The following is a 22,387-nucleotide window of genomic DNA, read 5'->3' as shown; positions in this document are numbered from 1 at the left end:
TTTAATCTCATTACTCTAGTCCCCAATAATGGTTTTCAACAGTCATTTAGCCATGTTTTGAATCAATAATGTAGTTAAAAAGTTCAGTACACTTGATAGATAAATTACTCTTTTATTTTAAATGGATCATTAGTTAAAGAATATTAGTAAATCGTATAGGCCTGATTTGACTTGTGATGAGTCATTAGTCATTCGGTAATAAGTTTCATATTATTTGGCCGTCTTTATTATTCCCTCAGTCCCAAAAAGATATTTCTAATTTCAAGAGTCACTCTTCTTTAACTTTATTTTGAATTCGAATATAGAATATTTAAGCTGTTTCAATGAAATATATATAATTGAAAACTACATAAAAAGTAACATAAGTCATAATAATTAACAATTTAAAAGGTATAAAAAAATCATGATCAAAGAACAACTTGTTTGATTCTTATTTACCCGAAAAAATGGATAGAGTTAAATTTGTATATGGTTCTAAGGATACGTGATATAACTCGGTACAAATTGCAGAGTGAAATAGAAATATATATATTATTTGACAGATGTAATGAAATATAAGGCAAAGAAAAAGGAAATGTTGATGAACAAGACAAAGTAAATAAGCCCAAAAATGTTAATCTCTCTGAAGTTGTCTTTGTTCCCATCCCCTTATGCTTACAAGGATTCCCCTCTTTATATTAGAGGGATCCTACTTTATCTATAAAAAATATATAATGAAAAACCCATGATGAATTGTCTTTTCCTCGATTCCTGCCAAGATTCTCTCCCCTAGTGCGGTTGCAACGACTCTTGTCTGTGAGCTTGATACCGGCTCGAGCTCGGTCTTGGATCGAGCCCTCGGCCTCGGTTCGAGCTCGACTCTGACTTGGAGTCTCGATATTCGGGGTGAGTGTTGGTCGATCTATGCATCTTCGATAATCTCCGCTTTGCCTCGCGATAATGATACCGAGCTTGTCGTTGATCTGTCTTAGAGCTCGAAGCTCGAAGCTCGACGCCCGTACTTCGGACCTCGATCCGTCGTCGCGCAGATACCCTTTGATCGGAGTATTATTACCTCGACCAGTCTGTACGGCTGACTTAATCGGTTTTGACCGTACACAGATAGTCCCCTCGTTTCTCGAAAAAGGATGTGGCGAGAAACGATATGATTTTCCAACAGCTCGATCAGATATATTCTGACGTCTACATCGATCCCGACTATGACGTACGTGATAGCTGTCCCATCGGTTCAGTTTTACTAAGGCATTTAATGTGTGTCAGACGGTAGTTGGCCACCGCTGATATTGAACCGTCATTGCTTCAATCTATAAAACCCTTCCTTCCACCATTCATCACTTTTGCGTCTTCAATCTTCCAAATTTTCTAAGTTCCCTTTCGTCTTTTCTGAGTGTTCTGTCTGCAAATTTGTGAGTTTTGCAAATTCTTTCTTAAAACATCAAATACTCCCGTTCTTTGTTCACGGAATTTTAAATGGCAAAAACGACTAAATCTGTTCTGCAAAAAGAGACCGCTTCTTCATCTCGACCTGCTGGTGGTGAGGATGTGGAAGAGCCCCTCCCTGAGGAATTCGTTCCGGTAGGGTGCTCGACTGTAGGTTATTTTAAAATTGAAAAGCCTTCTCCGATACCGGGTCGGTGTGAGCCGATGTCGAGGTACCAATGTTTAATTACCGAGAAAGTTCTCGATAAAGTCATACAAGAATGCAACTGGGATAATAAACTCGTAGTAATCCCATCGCATGATGAATCAATTACTACCCACGTCGAAGGGTTCTTAAGTGTTTACACTTATCCTTTCATGTTGGGCCCTCTAGACCCTGTCATCGTTGCCTTCTGTAAGAGGTACGATGTGACCCTCGGCCAGATCCAACCTTCCTTTTGGAGGATAGTGATTCTTCTTCGATTTTTCTCGAGCAAGGTTGAGGGGCGTATCTTCACCCTCGATCATCTTATGCACCTCTACAGTCCCCGACTTTATCGAGGAGGGTTAATCAAGCTTGCTCGCCGAGCAACCAATGCGCCATTCTCGAGCATAGACGAGACTCGGTATCGGGGTTGGATGGGCCGTTTTGTTCAAATCAAAACTTCGGACCTGATCCCTGTCGATGACTTACCATTTCCCGAGAAATGGAATATGAGCCATGAGTAAACGTTTGTTTTTTCCCATTTTGATTTTGTGATTGCCTTTCATTTTGTTGATCAATTTTTCTTTTCTTATCCCAGTCATAGCTCGGATGCCGGAACCGATCTCGGATCTTAAATGTCACGACCCCAAATTTAACCCTCCGTAAGGTGTTGTGATGGCACCTAGTCTTTACGACTAGGTAAGCCTAATATTACGAAAAATATAAAGAAAACACAACATTTTAAAGATAAACAGCATACTGTGAATAGCCAAGAGTAGTACCACTCGGCATATACAAAATATTTTTCCAAGACCCAGAATATCACTAAGTCACAAGCTGATATAATCTATGTAGCTCTATACAAAAGTCTGAAGATAATAAAGAAAGTCTTTAGGCGAGAGAGTAGAAGGGGACTTCGAAGATCTGCGGCCGCAAGCAGTAGTACCTTGAAGTCTCCTAAAATCAGCAACACGTACTAACCCCGAGGCTAATAGCTCGCACCTGGATCTGCACACGAAAACATGTGTAGGAAAGGGCATGAGTACACCACAATGGTACCCAGTAAGTGCCAAGCCTAACCTCGATCGAGTAGTGACGAGGTCAGGTCAAGGCCTTACTGGGGTAAATATAATAAATTAAACAGTAAAAGATATAAGTAAAGTTTACGGTAACACAGTTAAAGAAATTCTCAAAAATTTAACAGTTAAGGGAGCCCTCGGTTCAGAACAAGGTAAACACAGTGGGGAAACTCCCGGGATACCGTCCCGTAGTTCCAAATGAATATGCAGTACAGGGGGATCTCCCGGAATCCTTCTATAGTCCCAAAGTAAATATGCAGTGCTGGGGGATCTCCCGGAATACGTCCGTAGTCCCAAAGTAAATATGTAGTGCTGGGGGATCTTCCTAAATACGTCCGTAGTCCCAAAGTAAATATGCAGTACAGGGGAATCTCCCAGAATACATCCGTAGTCCCAAAGTAAATATGCAGTACATGGGGGATGTCCCGGAATACGTCCGTAGTCCCAATTTAAATATGCAATGCAAGATGTAATGGCATGTAAGGCATCGAGTTATACAGTTTATACTAGACACAGATAAGAGAAATAGGGACTTAACTAAGTATGGCGCACAGAATGTCAATTAGGCAGTTAAAACACGTAATCATGCTTCTCTAATCTAAGTTTAACAATTAAATGTATCAATGCAATTTAATAAGGAAAAACAGTTTATGATTTAGAAAGTATAAACGGGAGTTTTGCAATAATAGCCTGTGTACGTACTCGTCACCTCACGTACACGGCGCCCATACATTAATTAATATCAAACATCCTAAGGGAAAGTCCCCCAACACAAGATTAGGCAAGCCACTTACCTCGAACCGCTCAAATCAACTCGATATCACGTTCTTGCCACGAGTATCCGACTCCAAATGGCCCGAATCTATTCAAATAAATTGCATAATGTAAATATAACTACAAGTAACTAATTTATCTAATTAATTTGAAGCTAAAGAGTAAAATTAGGAAAAATGTCCAAAAAGTCTCCCCGGGCCCACATCTCGGAATCGGGTAAAAATTACAAAATACGAACACCCATTCACTCACAAGTCTAACCATATAAAATTTCTCAAATCCGACCACAAATCCCCTTTCAAACCTCGAAATCTTTGTTGGAGACCATAGATTAGTGAAATATAACCATAGATTAAATGATGAAATCAACCATAGATTAGTGGAATATAACCATAAAGGAGTTAGAAATTATAACCCAAAAACTTTCTCCGAAATACCGAGCTCTCAATCAAATTTTTGTGTTATGAACTCAACCCTCATTTTTGAACCTTAAATTCTGCCCAAGTGCGTTCTTCTTCGCGAATGCGACATCACGATAGCGAACGCGATGAACAATCTTCCACTGCCCCAAAATTCCTCCTTCACGAATGCGAGGGGACTCTCGCAAACGCGTACCTTCCACTGACGGACCCTTCGCAAACATGGGAACCTCTTCGCGAACGCGTAGGCTTAATGCCCGAAGCTTCCTCTGCCCCGTTCCTCAACACGAACGCGAGGACCATATCGCGAACGCATAGGCTTAAGGTCCCACACCTTCGCGAACACGGGAACAACATCGTGAACATGAAGAACAATTTCACTGCCTTTCCCAGATGCTCTACGCGATCGCGAGGCACCTCTCGCGAACGCGATAAAGGATTATTCTGCAATAAAACACCAGAAATCTGCTACTTCTCTAAGTCCAAAGATGACTCGTTGAGCATCCGAAACACACCCGAGGCCCTCGGGACCTTTACTAAACATACCAACAAATCCTAAAACACCATACAAACTTAGTCGAGCTCTCAAATCACATCAAACAATGCTAAAATCACGAATCACCCTCCAATTCAAACTTAAAAAACTTGAAACTTCAAAATTCTACAACTGATGCCGAAACCTATCAAATCATGTCCGATTGACCTCAAATTTTGTGCACAAGTCATAATCAACATTACGGACCTACTCCAACTTTCAAAATCAGAAAATGACCCCGATATCACAAATTCCACTACTGGCCCAAAACTTCAAAAATTCGACTTTCGTCATTTCAAGCCTAAATGAGCTACGAACCTCCAAAACACAATCCGGACACGCCCCTAAACCCAAAATCACCTAACAGAGTTAACGGAACTGACAGAATTCCATTCCGGAGTGGTCTTCATATAGTTCTGACTCCTAAGGCTTAAGCTCTCATTTAGGGACTAAGTGTCCCAAAACACTCTGAAACTCAAAACCAATCATCCCGGCAAGTCACAATAGCAGAAATAGATATGGGGAAAACAGTTAAGAGGGGTTCGAGGCTCTAACTCCCAAAATGACCGGCCGAGTCGTTACATCTTCCCCCTCTTAAAACAATCGTTCGTCCTCGAATGAGCATAGAGACATACCTGAAGTGGTGAAAAGATGAGGATAACGGCTGCGCATATCCTGCTCGGTCTCCCAAGTCGCCTCCTCGACCGGCTGTTCCCTCCAATGAACCTTCACGGAAGCAATGTTCTTTGATTTTAGCTTTCTGACCTACCTGTCCAAAATGGCTACTGGCTCCAAGTAGCTCCTCAACATAAGATAGATCCTTGTCCAACTGGACTGAGCTGAAATCCAATACATGAGTCGGATCACCGTGATACTTCCGGAGCCTAGACACGTGGAATACCGGGTGAACTCCTGCTAGGCTGGGAGGCAAGTCAAGCTCATAAGCAACCTCTCCAACTCACCAAAAAATCTCAAAAGGACCAATGAACCTCGGGCTCGGCTTGCCCTTCTTGCTGAATCTCATGACGCCCTTCATAGGCGATACCCGAAGCAAGACCCGCTCACCAACCATAAATGCCAAATCACGAACCTTCCGGTCCGCATAACTCTTCTACCTGGACTGGGCTGTGCGAAGTCTCTCTTGAATCACCTTCACCTTATCCAAGGCATCCTGGACCAAATCTGTGCCCAACAATTGGGCCTCGCCCGGCTTAAACCATCCTACTGAGGACCGGCACCGCCTACCATACAAAGCCTCATACGGTGCCATCTGAATGTTGGACTGGTAACTGTTATTGTAAGCAAACTTTGCAAGTGGCAAGTATTGGTCCCATGACCCTTCGAACTCCATCACACAGGCACAGAGCATATCCTCAAGAATCTGAATCGTGCGCTCGGACTGCCCGTCCGTCTGAGGGTGAAAGGTTGTGCTCAACTCCACCCTATTACACAACTCCTGTTGTAAGGCTCTCCAAAACCGTGATGTGAACTGTGTACCTCTGTCTGAAATGATGGATACTGGAATAGCATGAAGGCGGACAATCTCTCTGATATAAATCTCAGCTAACCTCTCAGAAGAATAAGTGGTCAACACTGGAATAAAATGAGCTGACTTGGTCAGCCAATCCACGATCACCCAAATAGCATCGAACCTTCTCAAAGTCCGTAGAAGTCCAACTACAAAGTCCATGGTGATCCGCTCCCACTTCCACTCTGGGATCTCTAATCTCTGAAGTAATCCACCCGGCCTATGATGCTCATATTTGACCTGCTGACCATTGAAACACTTGGCTACAAACCCAACTATATCCTTCTTCATACTCCTCCACTAGCAGTGCTGTCTCAAATCCTGGTACATCTTCGCGGCACCGGGATGAATGGAGTACCGCGAGCTGTGGGCCTCCTTGAGAACTAACTCCCGAAGCCCATCTACATTGGGCACACAGATCCGACCCTGCATCCTCATCACACTATCATCACCTATAGTTATATCGCTGGCATCACCTCGCCAGACCCTGTCTTGAAGAACTAGAAGATGAGGGTCATCATACTGGCGCTCCCTGATACGGTCATAAAGAGAAAATCGAGCAACCACACAAGCTAATACCTGGCCTGGCTCTGAAATATCCAACCTCACGAACTAACTGGCTAAGGCCTTAACATCCATGGCTAAGGGCCTCTCAGCTGCCAGAAGATATGCCAAACTCCCCAAACTCTCTTCCCGGCGACTTAAGGCGTCGGCCACTACATTGGCCTTCCCCGGGTGGTATAATATAGTGATATCATAGTCTTTAAGTAGCTCCAACCACCTCCGCTGACGCAAATTAAGGTACTTTTGCCTGGACAAGTACTGCAAACTCTGGTGGTCAGTGTAAATCTCACAGGGAACACCATACAAATAATGACGCCAGATCTTCAGGGCGTGAACAATAGCTGCTAACTCGAGATCATGAACCGGATAATTCTCCTCATACACCTTCAACTGTCTAGACGCGTAGGCAATCACCCTACCGTCCTACATCAATACCGCTCCAAGGCCAATCCTCGAGGCATCACAATAGACAGTGTAGGACCCCGAACCTGTAGGCAATACTAATACTAGGGATGTAGTCAAAGCTATCTTGAGCTTCTGAAAGCTCTCCTCACACTCCTCGGTCCACCTGAACGGAGCACCCTTCTGGGTCAATCTGGTCATAGGTGCCGCAATAGATGAAAATCCTTCCACAAAGCGTCGGTAATACCCCGCCAAACCAAGGAAACTGCGGATCTCCGTAGCTGATGACGGTCTAGGCCAACTTTGCACTGCCTCCACCTTCTTCGGATCTACCTTGATCCCATCACAAGACATTATGTGGCCCAAGAATGTCACTGAATCAAGCCAGAATTCACACTTAGAAAATTTTGCATACAATTTCTTCTCTCTCAAAGTCTGAAGAACTGTCCTCGGGTGCCGCTCATGATCTTCCCGAGACCGGGAATATACCAGGATATTGTCAATAAACACAATAACGAAGGAATCAAGATAAGGCCGGAACACACTGTGCATCAAATGCATAAAGGCTGTTGGGGCATTGGTCAACCCAAATGACATGACAAGAAACTCATAGTGACCATATCTGGTCCTGAAAGCAGTCTTCGGGATGTCCGACTCCCGAATCTTCAACTGATGATAGCCAGAATGCAAGTCAATCTTGGAAAACACCCTGGCACCCTGTAACTGATCAAATAAATCATCGATGCGAGGCAAAGGATACCTGTTCTTTACTGTAACCTTGTTCAACTGCCGATAATCAATACACATACGCATAGAACCATCCTTCTTCTTCACAAATAAGACCGGAGCACCCCAAGGTGATACACTAAGCCTGATAAAACCCTTATCAAGAAACTCCTGCAACTTCTCCTTCAACTCCTTCAACTCAGGAGGAGCCATACGGTAAGGAGGAATAGATATGGGCTGAGTGTCCAGCAACAAATCAATGCCAAAATCAATATCTCTATCGGGCGGCATGCCCGGAAGGTCAGCTGGAAACACATCTGAAAAGTCCCTCACTACTGGAACTGACTTGACTGTAGGGGTATCAATACTGACATCTCTCACATAGGACAAATACGCATCACACCCCTTCTCAACCATTCGCTGAGCCTTAAGAAATGAAATGACCCTGCGGGGAGTATACTCTAAGGTACCTCTCCACTTTAATCTTGGCAAACCTGGCATAGCCAGCATCACGGTCTTAGCGTAACAATCAAGAATAGCATAATGGGGCAACAACTAGTCCATTCCCAAGATAATATCAAAATCTACCATATTAAGTAATAACAAATCGGCTCTGGTCTCGAAACTACTAAGAGCAATCAAACACGACCGATATACCCAGTCCACAATGAGAGAATCTCCCATGGGAGTAGATACATAAATAGGGGAACTCAAAGAATCCCGAGATATCCCTGAATATGGAGCAAAATAAGAAGACACATATGAATACGTAGAGCCTGGTCAAATAATACTGATGCTTCCCTTTGATAGATAGGGACGATACCGGTGATGACTGAATCTGAAGCGACAGCCTCAGAACGGGCTGGAAGGGCATAGTACCCGGCCTTGCCTCCCCCTCTAGGGTGACCTCGACCTCCCCGACCTCCGCCTCGAGCTGGCTGAGAAGGTGGGGTAGGAGCTGGTGCTGGAAGAATGGCCAAAGGACCCGGTGGAGCACGTGGAGGCTGATAAGTCTGTGAGGGTGCACCCCTCCTAGCCCTGGGGCAATCTCTAACCAGGTGACCAGTGTCACCACACTCAAAACAACCTCTCAGAGGGCGCGGCGGCTGAGACTGACTCGGACCTAGCCTGCTGGACTGGCCGATAATAGCACCTCGAGTAGGAGGCATACTAGATACTTGCGGTGCATAATAGGGCTCATGAGGTCTAGGAGGAGCTGGAACACCGCTAGCTACTGGAAAAGTTGAATGAATAGGGCAACTCACAAAACCCCTACCATAGCGTACTGCTGGTGCACGAGCTCCTGAACAATGACCAGTCTCTCGAGACCTCTTGGCCTCTCTCTCCTCTCTGTCCCGGACAAACATGCCCTCCACTCTCTTGGCAATGCTCACTGCCTACTGATATGTGATGTCCATCTCCAACTCCCTGGCCATACTGGTCCGAATACTGGGGTGGAGTCCCTCAATGAAGCGACGAACCCTCTCTCTGACTGTAGCAACCAGAGATGGTGCATGGCGAGCTAACTCACTGAAACAGACTGCATACTGCGACACAGTCATAGCACCCTGATGCAGCTGCTCAAACTCTGCACGCCAAGCATTTCTAAGGCTCTGAGGAACATACTCACGCAAGAACATCTCTGAAAACTGAGTCCAAGTGAGTGAGGCTGCCTCGTCCGGACTACTCAGCTCATAGGCACGCCACCACTGATATACTGCTCCCCTCAGTAGGAAAGCGGTGAAAGAAACCCCACTCGTCTCCACAATGCCCATAGTGCGGAGAATACGATGACACTCCTCAAGAAAACCCAGAGCATCATCTGACGCTAGTCCGCTGAAAGTAGGTGGGTGGTACTTCTTGTACCTCTCAAGTCTGAGCTGCTCTGCCTCAGAAGCAGCTACCCTAGTCTCATGCTGAACCGGAGCCACTGGGGGCATAGGAATATACTCTGGGGCCTGATCAATCTGGACCCTCTGCTCAGGAGTGCGGGTTGCGGGAGTCTGTGCCCCTCCCCCGGCCTGAGATGTAGCGGGAGCTATCGGAAATAGTCCAGCCTGAGCCAGAGTGCTGAACATGCTCAAGAACTGATCTAAAGTCTCATGGAGGGCTGGAGTAGTAATAGGGATCTCCGGTGCTGTCCCTCCAGCTAGAGCTCCTAGGGGCTCATTTGATGCAGCTCTCGCAGGTGCTCGGGCTGCACCGCATGGTCATCCTCTACCCCGACCCCGGCCTCTTGCGGCTCTGGCAGGGGGCTCGGGTGCCTGATCGTCGGTCCTCTTGGTACGGGTCCTCACCATCTATGAGAAAGAATAGAACAGAGTTTTAGAATTTTGATGTCAATAACTCGCACGACAAAGAAGTCAAAGGAATATGATTGTTCTTAACAGTTACATAGCCTCCTGAAGATAAGTACGGACGTCTCCGCACCGATCCACGAGACTCTAATAAATCGGCTTGGGACTCGCGAGTCCTATGAACCTAGATGCTCTAATACCAACTTGTCATGACACCAAATTTAACCCTCCGTAAGGTGTCGTGATGGCACCTAGTCTTTACGACTAGGTAAGCCTAATATTATGAAAAATATAAGGAAAACACAACATTTTAAAGATAAACAACATATTGTGAATAGCCAAGAGTAGTACCACTCGACATATACAAAATATTTTCCCAAGACCCGAAATATCACTAAGTCACAAGCTGATATAATCTATGTAGCTCTATACAAAAGTCTGAAGATAATAAAGAAATTCTCTAGGTGAGGGAGTAGAAGGGGACTCCGAAGATCTGCGGACACAAGTAGTAGTACTCCGAAAATCAACAACACGCACTAACCCCAAGGCTGATAGCTCGCACCTGGATCTGCATACGAAAACATGTGCAGGAAAGGGCATGAGTACACCACAATGGTACCCAGTAAGTGCCAAGCCAAACCTCGGTCGAGTAGTGACGAGGTCAGTTCAAGGCCCTACCGGGGTAAATATAATAAATTAAACACTAAAAGATATAAGTAAAGTTTATGGTAACACAGTTAAAGAAATTCTCAAAAATTTAACAGTTCAGGGAGCCCTCGGCTCAGAACAAGGTAAACGCAGTGGGGAAACTCCCGGGATATCGTCCCGTAGTTCCAAATGAATATGCAGTACAGGGGGATCTCCCGAAATACGTCTGTAGTCCCAAAGTAAATATTCAGTGCTAGGGGATCTCCAGGAATACATCCGTAGTCCCAAAGTAAATATGTAGTGCCGGGGGATCTCCCGGAATACGTCCGTAGTCCCAAAGTAAATATGTAGTACAGGGGGGATATCCTGGAATACGTCTGTAGTCCCAATTTAAATATGCAACGCAAGATGAAATGGCAGTAAGACATCGAGTTATACAGTTTATACTGGAGATAGATAAGGGAAATAGGGACTTAACTAAGCATGGCGCACAGAATGTCAACTAAGCAGTTAAAACACATAAGCATGCTTCTCTAATCTAAGTTTAACAATTAAACGTATCAGTGCAATTTAATAATGAAAAACAGTTTATGATTTAGAAAGGAAAAATGGGATTTTTGCAATAATAGCCTGTGTACGTACTCGTCACCTCACGTACACGGTTCCCACATATCAATTAATATCAAACATCCTAAGGGAAAGTCCCCAACACAAGATTAGGCAAGCCACTTACCACGAACCGCTCAAATCAACTCGATATCACATTCTTTCCACGAGTATCCGACTCCAAATGGCCTGAATCTATTCAAATTAATTGCATAATGTAAATATAACTATATGTAACTAATTTAGCTAATTAATTCGAAGCTAAAGCGTGAAATTAGAAAAAATGCCCAAAAGGTCTCCCCGGGCCCACGTTTCGAAATCGGGTAAAAATTATAAAATACGAGCACCCATTCACTCACGAGTCTAACCATATAAAAATTTCTCAAATCCGACCACAAATCCCCTTTCAAAACTCGAAATCTTTGTTGGAGAAGTTCTTCCAAATTTTTCCCAATTTCAACCCCAAAATCCAAAACTAAATTATGAAATCAACCATAGATTAGTAGAATATTAACCATAAAGGAGTTAGGAATAATTACCCAAAAACTTCCTGCGTAAATCTCTCCAAATTTCGCCTTCTACCGAGCTCTCAATCAAATTTTTGTATTATGAACTCAACCCTCGTTTTTTAACCTTAAATTCTGCCCAGGTGCATTCTTCTTCGTGAACGCGACATCATGATCGCGAATGCGATGAACAATCTTGCACTGGACCAAAATTCCTCCTTCGCGAACGCGAGGGGACTCTCGCGAACACGTATCTTCCATTGACGGACCCTTCGCGAACGAGGGAACCTCTTCGCGAATACGTAGGCTTAATGCATGAAGCTTCCTCTGCCCCGTTCCTCTACGCGAACGCGAGGACCATATCGCGAACGTGTAGGCTTAATGTCCTATACCTTCGCGAATTCGGGAACAACATCGCGAACACGAAGAACAACTTCGCTGCCCTTCCCAGATGCTCTACGCGATCGCGAGGCACCTCTCGCGAACGCGATGAAGGATTTTTCTGCAATAAAACACCAGAAATCTGCTACTTCTCTAAGTCCAAAGATGACTCGTTGAGCATCCGAAACACACCCGAGGCCCCCGGGACCTCGACCAAATATACCAACCAATCCTAAAATCATGAATCACCCTCCAATTCAAACTTAAAGTACTTGAAACTTCAAAATTCTACAACTGATGTCGAAACCTATCAAATCATGTCCGATTGACTTCAAATTTTGTGCACAAGTCATAATCAACATTACGGACCAACTCCAACTTCCGGAATCGGAAAACGACCTCGATATCAAAAATTTCACTACCAGCCCAAAGCTCCAAAAATTCAACTTTCGCCATTTCAAGCCTAAATGAGCTACGAACCTCCAAAACACAATCCGGACATGCCCCTAAACCCAAAATGACCTAATGGAGCTAAAGGAACTGACGAAATTCCATTCCAGAGTCATCTTCATACAGTTCAAACTACGGTCCAAATCCTAAGGCTTAAGCTCTCATTTAGGGACTAAGTGTCCCAAACTACTCCGAAACTCAAAACCAATCATCCCGGCAAGTCAGAATAGCAGAAATAGATATGGGGAAAACAGTTAATAGTGGTTCGGGGCTCTAACTCCCAAAACGAACGGCCGGGTTATTACATTAAACAATGGGTCGAAGGTCTGGTGTTGTAGAGACCGTACTCTGAGCGTGCTTGGGTCGAATTATCAAAGGTTCGATGGAAGGCCCGCATTCATGGTAAATCTTTTTATTGATTTGTCTCTTTATCGGTTTATATGGTAAATCTCCCCTTTTCACCTTTGTAGGACTTGGGAAAGATGTAGTCATGAGGCCTCCATCTGTTGGTGAAGAAGTTCCTGCCCTGAAGCAGGTAAAAGAAAGGAAGAGAAAAGACATATCGGGCTCCCCGAGCTCAGAAAAGAAGAAATCCGCTAAGAGATCTCGAAAGACGAAGGGGGGATCTGGTGTTATGTCTTCGGAAGTGGTCCGCCATTTAAGGGACGAGCCCGAAGAAGGAGAGGAGAATTTAGCCTGCGTACGGGCTAATGTTATGATTAAATAGTCTTCCAATTTGGTGAAAGCAAATCAGGCAACCCTAGCCATAATCCCAGAACAAGAAGAAGCTGAGATTATCCCTTCTCGAGCTAAGATGATTGAAAGGGATACCGAGGGTGGGTCTTCTCGGATAGTAGAAGATATTTCAAGGGATGAGTTCGGGATAGTTGACATTAGCGGATCCCCTCAGATTTCGGATGCAATGATTCGAGAGGCCAGCATGTTGGAGGATCGGTCCTATGAGGGTATTCAGGAGTCGGCCCATATCCATAGTTTTCTGGAGGGGCTTGAGTCAGGTGCCTCGGAGGAGGTTACCGGTTTTGGTGGAATGCCTGTACCCAAAAAAGCATCGTGGTCGGGTTCTACCAAGCCTTCATTGATTAACAAACTGGTGGACCGATTCCCAGCCTCGAGTATCGATCTCGACCTAAGGCGGAAGATAGTGCTCTCCGTACCTGAGGTTACCCGAATTGTTTCTCCCCCTACGGGGATTGCCAATAACCTTCAGTCCTTGGTGACCGAAGAAGATCAATCAGTGATGAATGCAATGGGGCCTGCTTGTCTCTTCAACGAGGCCCAACATGCTTTGAATCAGGTAACTCTAATGGCGTTTTTGCCGCTTCTTTTATACTTAGAATTGTAGGTAATTCTAATGTTTCTCCTTCTATTTATAGGCTTCGGTATTGCATCACGAGGCCTTTCTTCGAATCAGGGAGGAGCATTATGCCGAGGTTCGGAGCCTCACTGAGAAGAGTGATTCGTACAAGCTCCTTAGTGAAAAACTTCAAGCAGATTTGACAGCGGCTCGGGAAAAGCATGAAGAGATGGCTGAGTAGGTATTCCGAATGTTCCATGATAGTGAAGATGAAAAAGAGATAACCACTAACGATCCAATTTTGCAGGTTCGGCAGAGGATCGAGGAGATTGGACGGGTTAACTCACAGGTAGACGCGCTACTGGCCGAGGCAGAAGAGTTTAAAAAGTGTATGGATATCCCTGCCTCGAAAAAGGAAGCCGTTCAAGCTCAGTTGGAGCTGTTTGATGCCCAACTTTGATCTGCGAAAGAAAATGCTTTGGGGCTGATTGAAAAGATAAAAGAGCTTCAGCATCGGTTGGATTTGGCCACTTCAGATAAAGCAGATTTGGCTAAAGAACTTGAAGTGGCCAGATCTGAGGTAATCGGAGCCAATAAAAGAGCCGATGCCAAAGTGGCTCAGTTCGGGATCGATGTTGAGGTTAACCAAGCCAAAGCTAAGAACATGGTCGAACATGCAAAATGGCAATCCCCGAGAGAAGCTCTCGAGGAGGTCAGAGCCCAAGGCTTCGATATTAGGGCCAAGATTGAAGTCGCCAGGGCGGAGGAGAGCAAAGCTCGAAGGTTGGCCTTTCCTGAGGAGGACTCCGATGACTCGGGGGAGTCTGAAGATGAGGAAGATTCTGACAACACGGCCTCCGATGAAGATTGAATCATTTAGGGCCTTAGGTCGTTTGCTGCGTTCTTTTGATACCGCTTTCGGTTTTTGTATAAAGAACTTCCTTTTGGCTGAGTTGCCACCTTTGTACAAAAATTTGTAAATATAAATCTTTCTTCCTTTTGAATCAAAATAGCCTTTTAAGCTAAATAGATAGTTTTAATTTTAATCTTTGTTGCCTTCAGGCCTTGTAGGTAGTCCCCTTTGCTTTATTGGGCTCGAACAGCCTTCAGCCTTTAAATAGTCAAGTGTTCGTTTGAACTCGAAGTAATGAGTAATGTTACTCGAAGTAATATAGCCCGTAGGCATTGATTGGTCAAGTGGGTGATTCGAACTTGAAGTAATGTAGTCCGTAGGCGTAATGGTCGAGTGAGTGCTTGCTCGAACTCGAAATAAAAGTATCCCGTAGGCTTAGTAGTCGAGTGAATGATTAGAACTCGAAGTAATGTAGCCCGTAGGCGTAATGGTCAAGTGAGTGCTTTCTTGAACTCAAAATAAAAGTAGCATGTAGGCTTAGTAGTCGAGTGAATGATTCGAACTCGAAGTAATGTAGCCCGTAGGTGTAACGGTCGAGTGAGCGCTTGCTCGAACTTGAAATAAAAGTAGCCCGTAGGCTTAGTAGTTGAGTGAATGATTCGAACTCGAAGTAATGTAGCCCGCAGGCATAATGGTCGAGTGAGTGCTTGCTCGAACTCGAAGTAATGTAGCCCGTAGGCTTAGTATTCAAGTGAATGATTCGAACTCGAAGTAATGTAGCCCGTAAAAATAATGGTCGATTAAGTGCTTGCTCGAACTCGAAGTAATGTAGCCTGTAGGCTTAGTAGTCGAGTGAATGATTCGAACTCGAAGTGATGTAGCCCGTAGACATAATGGTCGAGTGAGTGCTTGCTCGAACTCGAAATAAATGTAGCCCGTAGGCTTAGTAGTCGAGTGAATGATTCGCACTCGAAGTAAGGTAGCCCGTAGGCTTAATGGTCGAGTGAGTGCTTGCTCAAACTCGAAATAAAAGTAGCCTGTAGGCTTAGTAGTCGAGTGAATGATTCGAACTCAAAGTAATGTAGCCCTTAGGCTTAATGGTCGAGTGAGTACTTGCTCGAACTCGAAATAAACGTAGCCCGTAGGCTTAGTAGTCGAGTGAATGATTCGAACTCGAAGTAAAGTAGCCCGTAGGCATAACGGTCGAGTGAGTGCTTACTCGAACTCGAAATAAAAGTAGCCCGTAGGCTTAGTAGTAGAGTGAATGATTCGAACTCGAAGTTATGTAGCCCGTAGGCTTAATGGTCGAGTGAGTGCTTCCTCGAACTCGAAATAAAAGTAGCCTGCAGGCTTAGTAGTCGAGTGAGTGCCTGCTTGAACTCGAAATAATGTAGCCCGTAAACGTAATGGTCGAGTGAGTGTTTGCTCGAACTCGAAGTAATGTTGCTCGTAGGCTTAGTGATCGAGTGAGTGCTTGTTCGAACTCGATCCTGTTTGTATAATAAGTCTTGGATATAAGATATCGGTAAAGAAGAGAGCTTTCTTTGCAAGTCATTATACATGTGTTCATGTTTTACGTCAGGGCTCGGGCCAACTACATGAGCATGGTTTGTTTTGACCATTTGGCTCTTACAAGGTTTCCTGTCGAGACACTGTTTGTCATGAAATATCGAAGTAACTTCCTTTGCATCGTACTTGATAATTGTCATTGATATGTTTGATGACGATGGTATGTCCCCCAGTATTCGAGGTTGATTGTAAGGAGGCCTCGAATACTGTTGAATTGTTCCGAGTTAGCATGATCAATGGTTTCCTCATTAAAAAACCTTGCCGAAAAATTCATTTGGGACAAAACTGGTCTAAGGGAAAAAAGAGTGCAATGCGTGCTTTCAGACCTAAGACTTCGTGTAAAATAATCCATCTTTGTTCCTGATCGAGTTCATTAATCCTCGTCTTTGGTCGAACACCTGCATTGGTTAGTTTTGAAATATAATTAAACATGAGAGGGGGGGGGGAGGGGTCGTACCTTAGCAGTAGTATCATTTTAGCCGTTTATCACACTGAGCTCGTAGGATTTCCATTATAGGGTCGGTATCAATCTTTGATCGATCTCTGTTCTCGGTTGGCAGCCCTTTTAATAACGGACCCAGAACCCAACTGGTCGTCTTCGATTCTTATTTTGAATTGATACCGATTATGCATATCAGCCCAAGTAATAGATGGGTACTAGATCAGGTTATGATTCAGCCGCCGTGAAGCCATCGAGCTTCGTTCGTTTAGTCCTTTAGTGAAAGCTTGAACAGCCCAATCGTCTGTGACTGGAGATAGATCCATTCATTCCATTTGGAAACGAGATATGAATTCTCTTAGCGTCTCGTTATCCTTTTGTCTTACCTTGAATAGGTCAGACTTCCTGGTCTCGACCTTTATGGCCCCATCATGTGCTTTTACGAAAGAATATGCAAGCAAAGCAAAAGAATCGATAGAGTTAGACGGTAAATTATGATACTATATCATTGCTCCCTTTGTCAGGGTTTCACCGAATTTTTTCAATAATACAAATTCGATCTCATCGTTCTCTAGATCGTTCACTTTGATGGCACATGTGTAAGAGGTGACATGTTCATTGGGATCGGTCGTTCTATTATATTTAGGAATATCGGGCATGCGAAACTTCTTTGGGATCTGTTTAGGAGCCGCGCTTGGGGGGAAAGGCTTTTGCACGAATTCTTTTGAATCCAACCCTTTTATCATTGGTGGAGCTCCCGGGATCTGATCGACCATGGAGTTATATGTTTCTACTTTATTACCGTTGGCTTCGACTCGCTTTGTGAGTTCCTCAAGCAATTTAGCAATTTCGGGAGCAGTCCCCGGTTCTTGCTCATTTGACTTCACTATGGCTGGCTCCGTTCGGTGGGTGATTTCTCGAGGTGGATTGGGCTCTGGCCTGCTTTGTAGCTGGGTTTGGCTCTGGAACTGAGGTATTGCTACTTGTTGAGCTTGCAACATTTCAAAAATCATACGCAAGCTGACACTGTTTTCCTCGACGTTATGGGTATCTCGAGATGCAGACCGAGTGCCACCATGAATGCTATTTTCGGGTTCAGAATGTAGGTTCGCCTCAATGGCCACATGCGAATTGATATCTATCGGTGCTCCGATTCGGGCTCCAACGGCGTTGACAAGTGGTCTTTCGGTACTGGGTGTCAAGTTATTATTCTCATCTTGAAGACCGGCTTCGTTGTCGATCGGTGTGGCCATTTGACTAGTAGTTAGTCGTTGCTAATCCAAAATCCAAGATATTTTCGGAAACAAGTGCAAAACACAACGGTGTATTTTTGCAGATTCGTATCAAGTAACCACTGTTATCCTTAGCCCCACGGTGGGCGCTAAACTGTTTACCCGAAAAATTGAATAGAGTTAAATTTGTATATGGTTCTAAGGATACGTGATATAACTCGGTACAAATTGCAGAGTAAAATAAAACTATATATATTCTTTGACAGATGGAATGAAATATAAGGCAGAGAAAAAAGAAATGATGAACAAGGCAAAGTAAATGAGCCCAAAAGTGTTAATCTCTCTAAAGTTGTCTTTGTTCCCATCCCCTTATGCTTACAAGGATTCCCCTCTTTATAGTAGAGGGATCCTACTTTATCTATAAAAAATATATAGTGAAGAACCCATGATGAATTATTTTTTCCTCGATTCCTGTCAAGATTCTCTCCCCTAGTGCGGCTGCAATGGCTCTTGTCTGTGAGCTTGATACCGGCTCGAGCTCGGTAGAGCTCGACTCTGACTTGGAGTCTCGATATTCGGGGTGAGTGTTGGTCGGTCTATGCATTTTCGATAATCTCCGCTTTGCCTCGTAATCCGATTTGGATATGAGCTCGATAATGATACCGAGCTTGTCATTGATCTGTCTTAGAGCTCGAAGCTCGACGCCCGTACTTCGGACCTCGACCCGTCGTCACGCAGATACCCTTTGATCAGAGTATTATCACCTCGACCAGTCCGTACGACTGACTTAATTTATTTTGACCGTACTCAATTCTCAAAAGCAAGAAAATATCATCTTTTGGTAGTATTCCTTTTGTTCAATTTTAGCCTTATAGGAAATGAACGCGGGTGCTACACTAATAAGGATGAAAAGGTGTGTAGCTTATGCTAAACTAAAGCTGGGAAGTTAAAGTAATACGTTTTGTATGATCTTTGTTCATATGGACGTATTACCTATCCAGCTCGAACACTCAGTTATTGGATTTCTATCAGTAAAATTGAATATATTGTTTTCTCAGCAAATAATATTCTTGGAACAAGAAACAATTGGATGTAATTATTTTTATTCGCAATGAGTCCTTGCTGGAGCATTGACAAAATTCGTGTAAAACAAAATCAACAGCTTCAGCAACACAGTTGCTATGATTTACACTAAATGAGCCCTTTTTCTAATGAAAACCATATATACAATATTATTGCAAACACAGAAACTGTTATAGGCCAGCCCAGGCCTCTAAACAGAAGCTAAAGCCCAAAAATCACTTTCACCATTATCTTCTATGCAGCAGCAAACAAAAGTTGTTGATTATTTCCTGCAACTTTTTGGGATGACCGAGTTAACTCACCAGACTTTTCATCTACATTCCACAGTAGAAAACTTTGTCTTTCCCTTTCATATTTCAATTTCTCCATCTCCATTTTCTTTTCATTTACCATTTCCCAAAAAAGATCGTTCTTTCTTCTTATAAACAATTTATTCAACTTTTTCCTGCATCCCTCAAGTCTCTTCAAAGACAATATCAACTCAGACAAATCCAGGTAATTCAATCTTGAAACTCGGTCACCTAACTCAACGAGTCTGATCATAATATGGTACTGAGTTGAACGATAATCTTCAGCGACTAATATCATAACCTCATGCACTAGGTCATTTTTTTGGAAATGTTGTGACTCTGGCGTTTCACAAATCCCCTCTACCATACATACCAAAGATTCCATTTCTGTTACAAAATCTGATTTGGAAGAGAAACCAATATTTCCTTTTCTCTCTGTAATTTTATCGAAGTTTATCGATAATCTCGAGGAAGGAGAAATATAGGAACCCAAAGCCCTAGACGTTATCATGTTACGTTCCAAAACATTAGCGTACCAACGTACCCACGACGAGAGTTCTCGTGTTTCGATATCGGATTTGTCGTAAAACCCAGAAAGATTTAGAGAATTATGACCACCGGACGAAGGGGAAAAGGATATATGATCTTTGTAAAGAAGTGAACCTTTAGCCATGATGTTATGGAATACGAAGAGGCATTTTAGGGCAACGTATGGATTGTGAGTGCGGTGAAGGCGGTCCATGATAGCTTCGATGCATGCATAAATGGCAGGGAGTGAGTGGTCGCCGGCGGAGATGATGGCGGAGATGCGGTGGTCATGTGGCGGAGATTCGGAGGCGTGGGTGGTGGCTCGTATGACGGCGACTTGAATTGATGAAACGCTGCGTTTGGTTGATAAGTTGGCTTTGATAAGTGAAGCTTTGTCTTTGAAAATTCCCATAAGGTCTCTGAGTTTTCTTTTTCTGCTCATTGTTTTGAGGTTTTGGGGTTGGGAAAGAATGGTGGAAGAGAAAGAGAAGCGAATTAAGAGGATGGAAAAGGAGTGAGGGACCGTGTATGATTCGTGTATATAACAGTTTATTAGAACGTTGTGTTCCTTTAATTTGAAGTTTAAATTTTCTACATATCCGTGTTTGAAATTTGAATATAATAGTATTGTGAGATAGTGACATATGACTTTTTCTATTTATATTAGTATGAATTATGACACGAAGAACGGTTCAGAGTATACATATAATATCCAACCAACAAACAGTATAAGAAATTTGTTTTTTTAGTCAACTAACAGGAAGATATATTTACAACAAGTGGCGAATGCAAAGAATATATAAAAGCAGTGTCGATATTAACTTACATATTTTCACATTATGATTTGTAAATGGGTTTAACAACTGTTGTAGGGGTACAAAGGAAACCGATCCACCAAATTGATAATCCAGATCAATTAAAAGAGAAAAAAATTCGACTATAGTTCGGTTTGATTTGGTTTGGTATTGGAAAAAAATCCGATCATAATTGGTTTGGTTTGGTTTTAACTAAAAAAGGTCAAACCAAAACCAAATCAACCCGACATTACATATATGGAAGTTTTAAAGATTTTAACACATAAAAATATTTATTATAGTATAGCTTATAAATATTTCTTAAACTTTTACATGGTATTATCTTTTAACGTATTATTTCAAACTTGAACTTATAATTTTTTAATGCTCCAATAAGTTTTATAGTCCATAAATGTTAGTAACTCAAATAAATCCCAAACCAAAATCAAATTAATATTAATGCTAACAAAAGACATTCAATTCAATTGTACTAGCAATGACAACAATGCTAGATATCTATTTTTTTAATATTTGCCTTAATTTAGATAAAATGCATAACTTATGTTTTTAGTGTTTAATCATGCAATAACACTACTTATTAGTCGTACTTATTTTAAAAACTTAATAATTTTAGATTATATTCATTTTATTATGGCTTATTAATAATATATATATAATGCGACTTTATTATCTTTATTGTTGAATATATAGTACAATGCCATCACTCATCTCATATTTTATATTATTTTCTTGAAAAATATCTTATATAGTTCTGTCTTACTAGGATCAAAAAAATATTTGAAGCACAATAAAATTCTATGTTTTATATTATGAATACTTTATGAAAAAAACCGAGAAAACCCGAAAAAATCGAGAAAAACCAAAATTAGAAAACCCGACTTTTACTTCTTTTTGGCTAAAAATGCTTCTTCTTTTTTAAAAAGTACTTTTTTTCAAAAGCTAAGGTCAAACGGCAAGCTTTTAGAAGAAAAAAAAAAAAAAATTTTCAGTAAAAGCAGAAACAGTTTTGAGAAGCAGAAAAAGTAGTTTTTCTTCAAAAGTAATTTTTCTTCAAAAGTACTTTTTGAAAATAAAATTTTAAAAAAATATTTTTCAAAATAATCTGATTTTAGAAGCACGATCAACCAGGCAATAAGTCTAAGATTAAGTTGATTTTAAGGCGTGACATCCAATCTCAAATTAATATTTAATTTGTACGCTTTTAAGCGTGTAGACCTATTATATACATATATACATGAGTTTTTATTTTTATTTTTATTTTAAAGAATTTATGTAGATAAACATATGAAGAAGATTTTTGCAAAACGGTAGCGTATGATACTTTTGTAAAGGGTATTTCTGCCACTATATATAGTGTAGATTTTTACCCACTAACAAGTTAATTAGTAAGGAGAACTCCATAAGTTGATCACAAAAAATGATACCGTGATCACAAGACCTTGACTTGGATCAAGATTCCATTCGCATTAGAGAAAGTTATTTCATGAAGAGGTACATAAGAAAAATGAATAAGTTTTTCTCAAGTGTCACTTAGTTCAAGTGTTTTTTCCTGTTTTTTTTTTAGAAATCAATTAAATGTAGTTGTACTGATATATTAATATGTGAAATGGCAAATCGACAAATGGATACGCGCAAGTGGACTAGACAAGGTAGACAAGGGAAAAGTCAGAAATACATAGGCAAAGACTTTGTATTTGGATTAGAAAAAATGAGTTGCACCTCTT

The 22,387-nt window shown here is 42.4% G+C and overlaps 1 protein-coding gene and 1 long non-coding RNA gene across 2 annotated transcripts; both read right to left on the bottom strand.

Annotated features, from left to right (window-relative positions):
* Positions 1–2,347: 2,347 nt before the first annotated feature.
* Positions 2,348–3,617, bottom strand: LOC138910672 (uncharacterized). The gene is made up of 2 exons (XR_011415821.1): positions 3,498–3,617; positions 2,348–2,632 (listed from the first exon to the last, which is right to left on the bottom strand). It is a non-coding gene; the product is annotated as an uncharacterized lncRNA (long non-coding RNA).
* A 15,647-nt stretch (positions 3,618–19,264) lies between these two features.
* On the bottom strand, positions 19,265–20,290 carry LOC104113540 (putative clathrin assembly protein At4g40080). The gene has a single exon (XM_009623729.1). It carries the CDS (start codon positions 20,288–20,290, stop codon positions 19,265–19,267), a length of 1,026 nt encoding a protein of 341 aa, XP_009622024.1.
* Between the last annotated feature and the right edge of the window lie 2,097 nt (positions 20,291–22,387).

This window comes from Nicotiana tomentosiformis, chromosome 4 (assembly GCF_000390325.3).
Source record: "Nicotiana tomentosiformis chromosome 4, ASM39032v3, whole genome shotgun sequence".
NCBI classification, from domain to species: Eukaryota; Viridiplantae; Streptophyta; class Magnoliopsida; order Solanales; family Solanaceae; genus Nicotiana; species Nicotiana tomentosiformis.
This window is presented reverse-complemented; position numbering and strand designations above follow the sequence as displayed.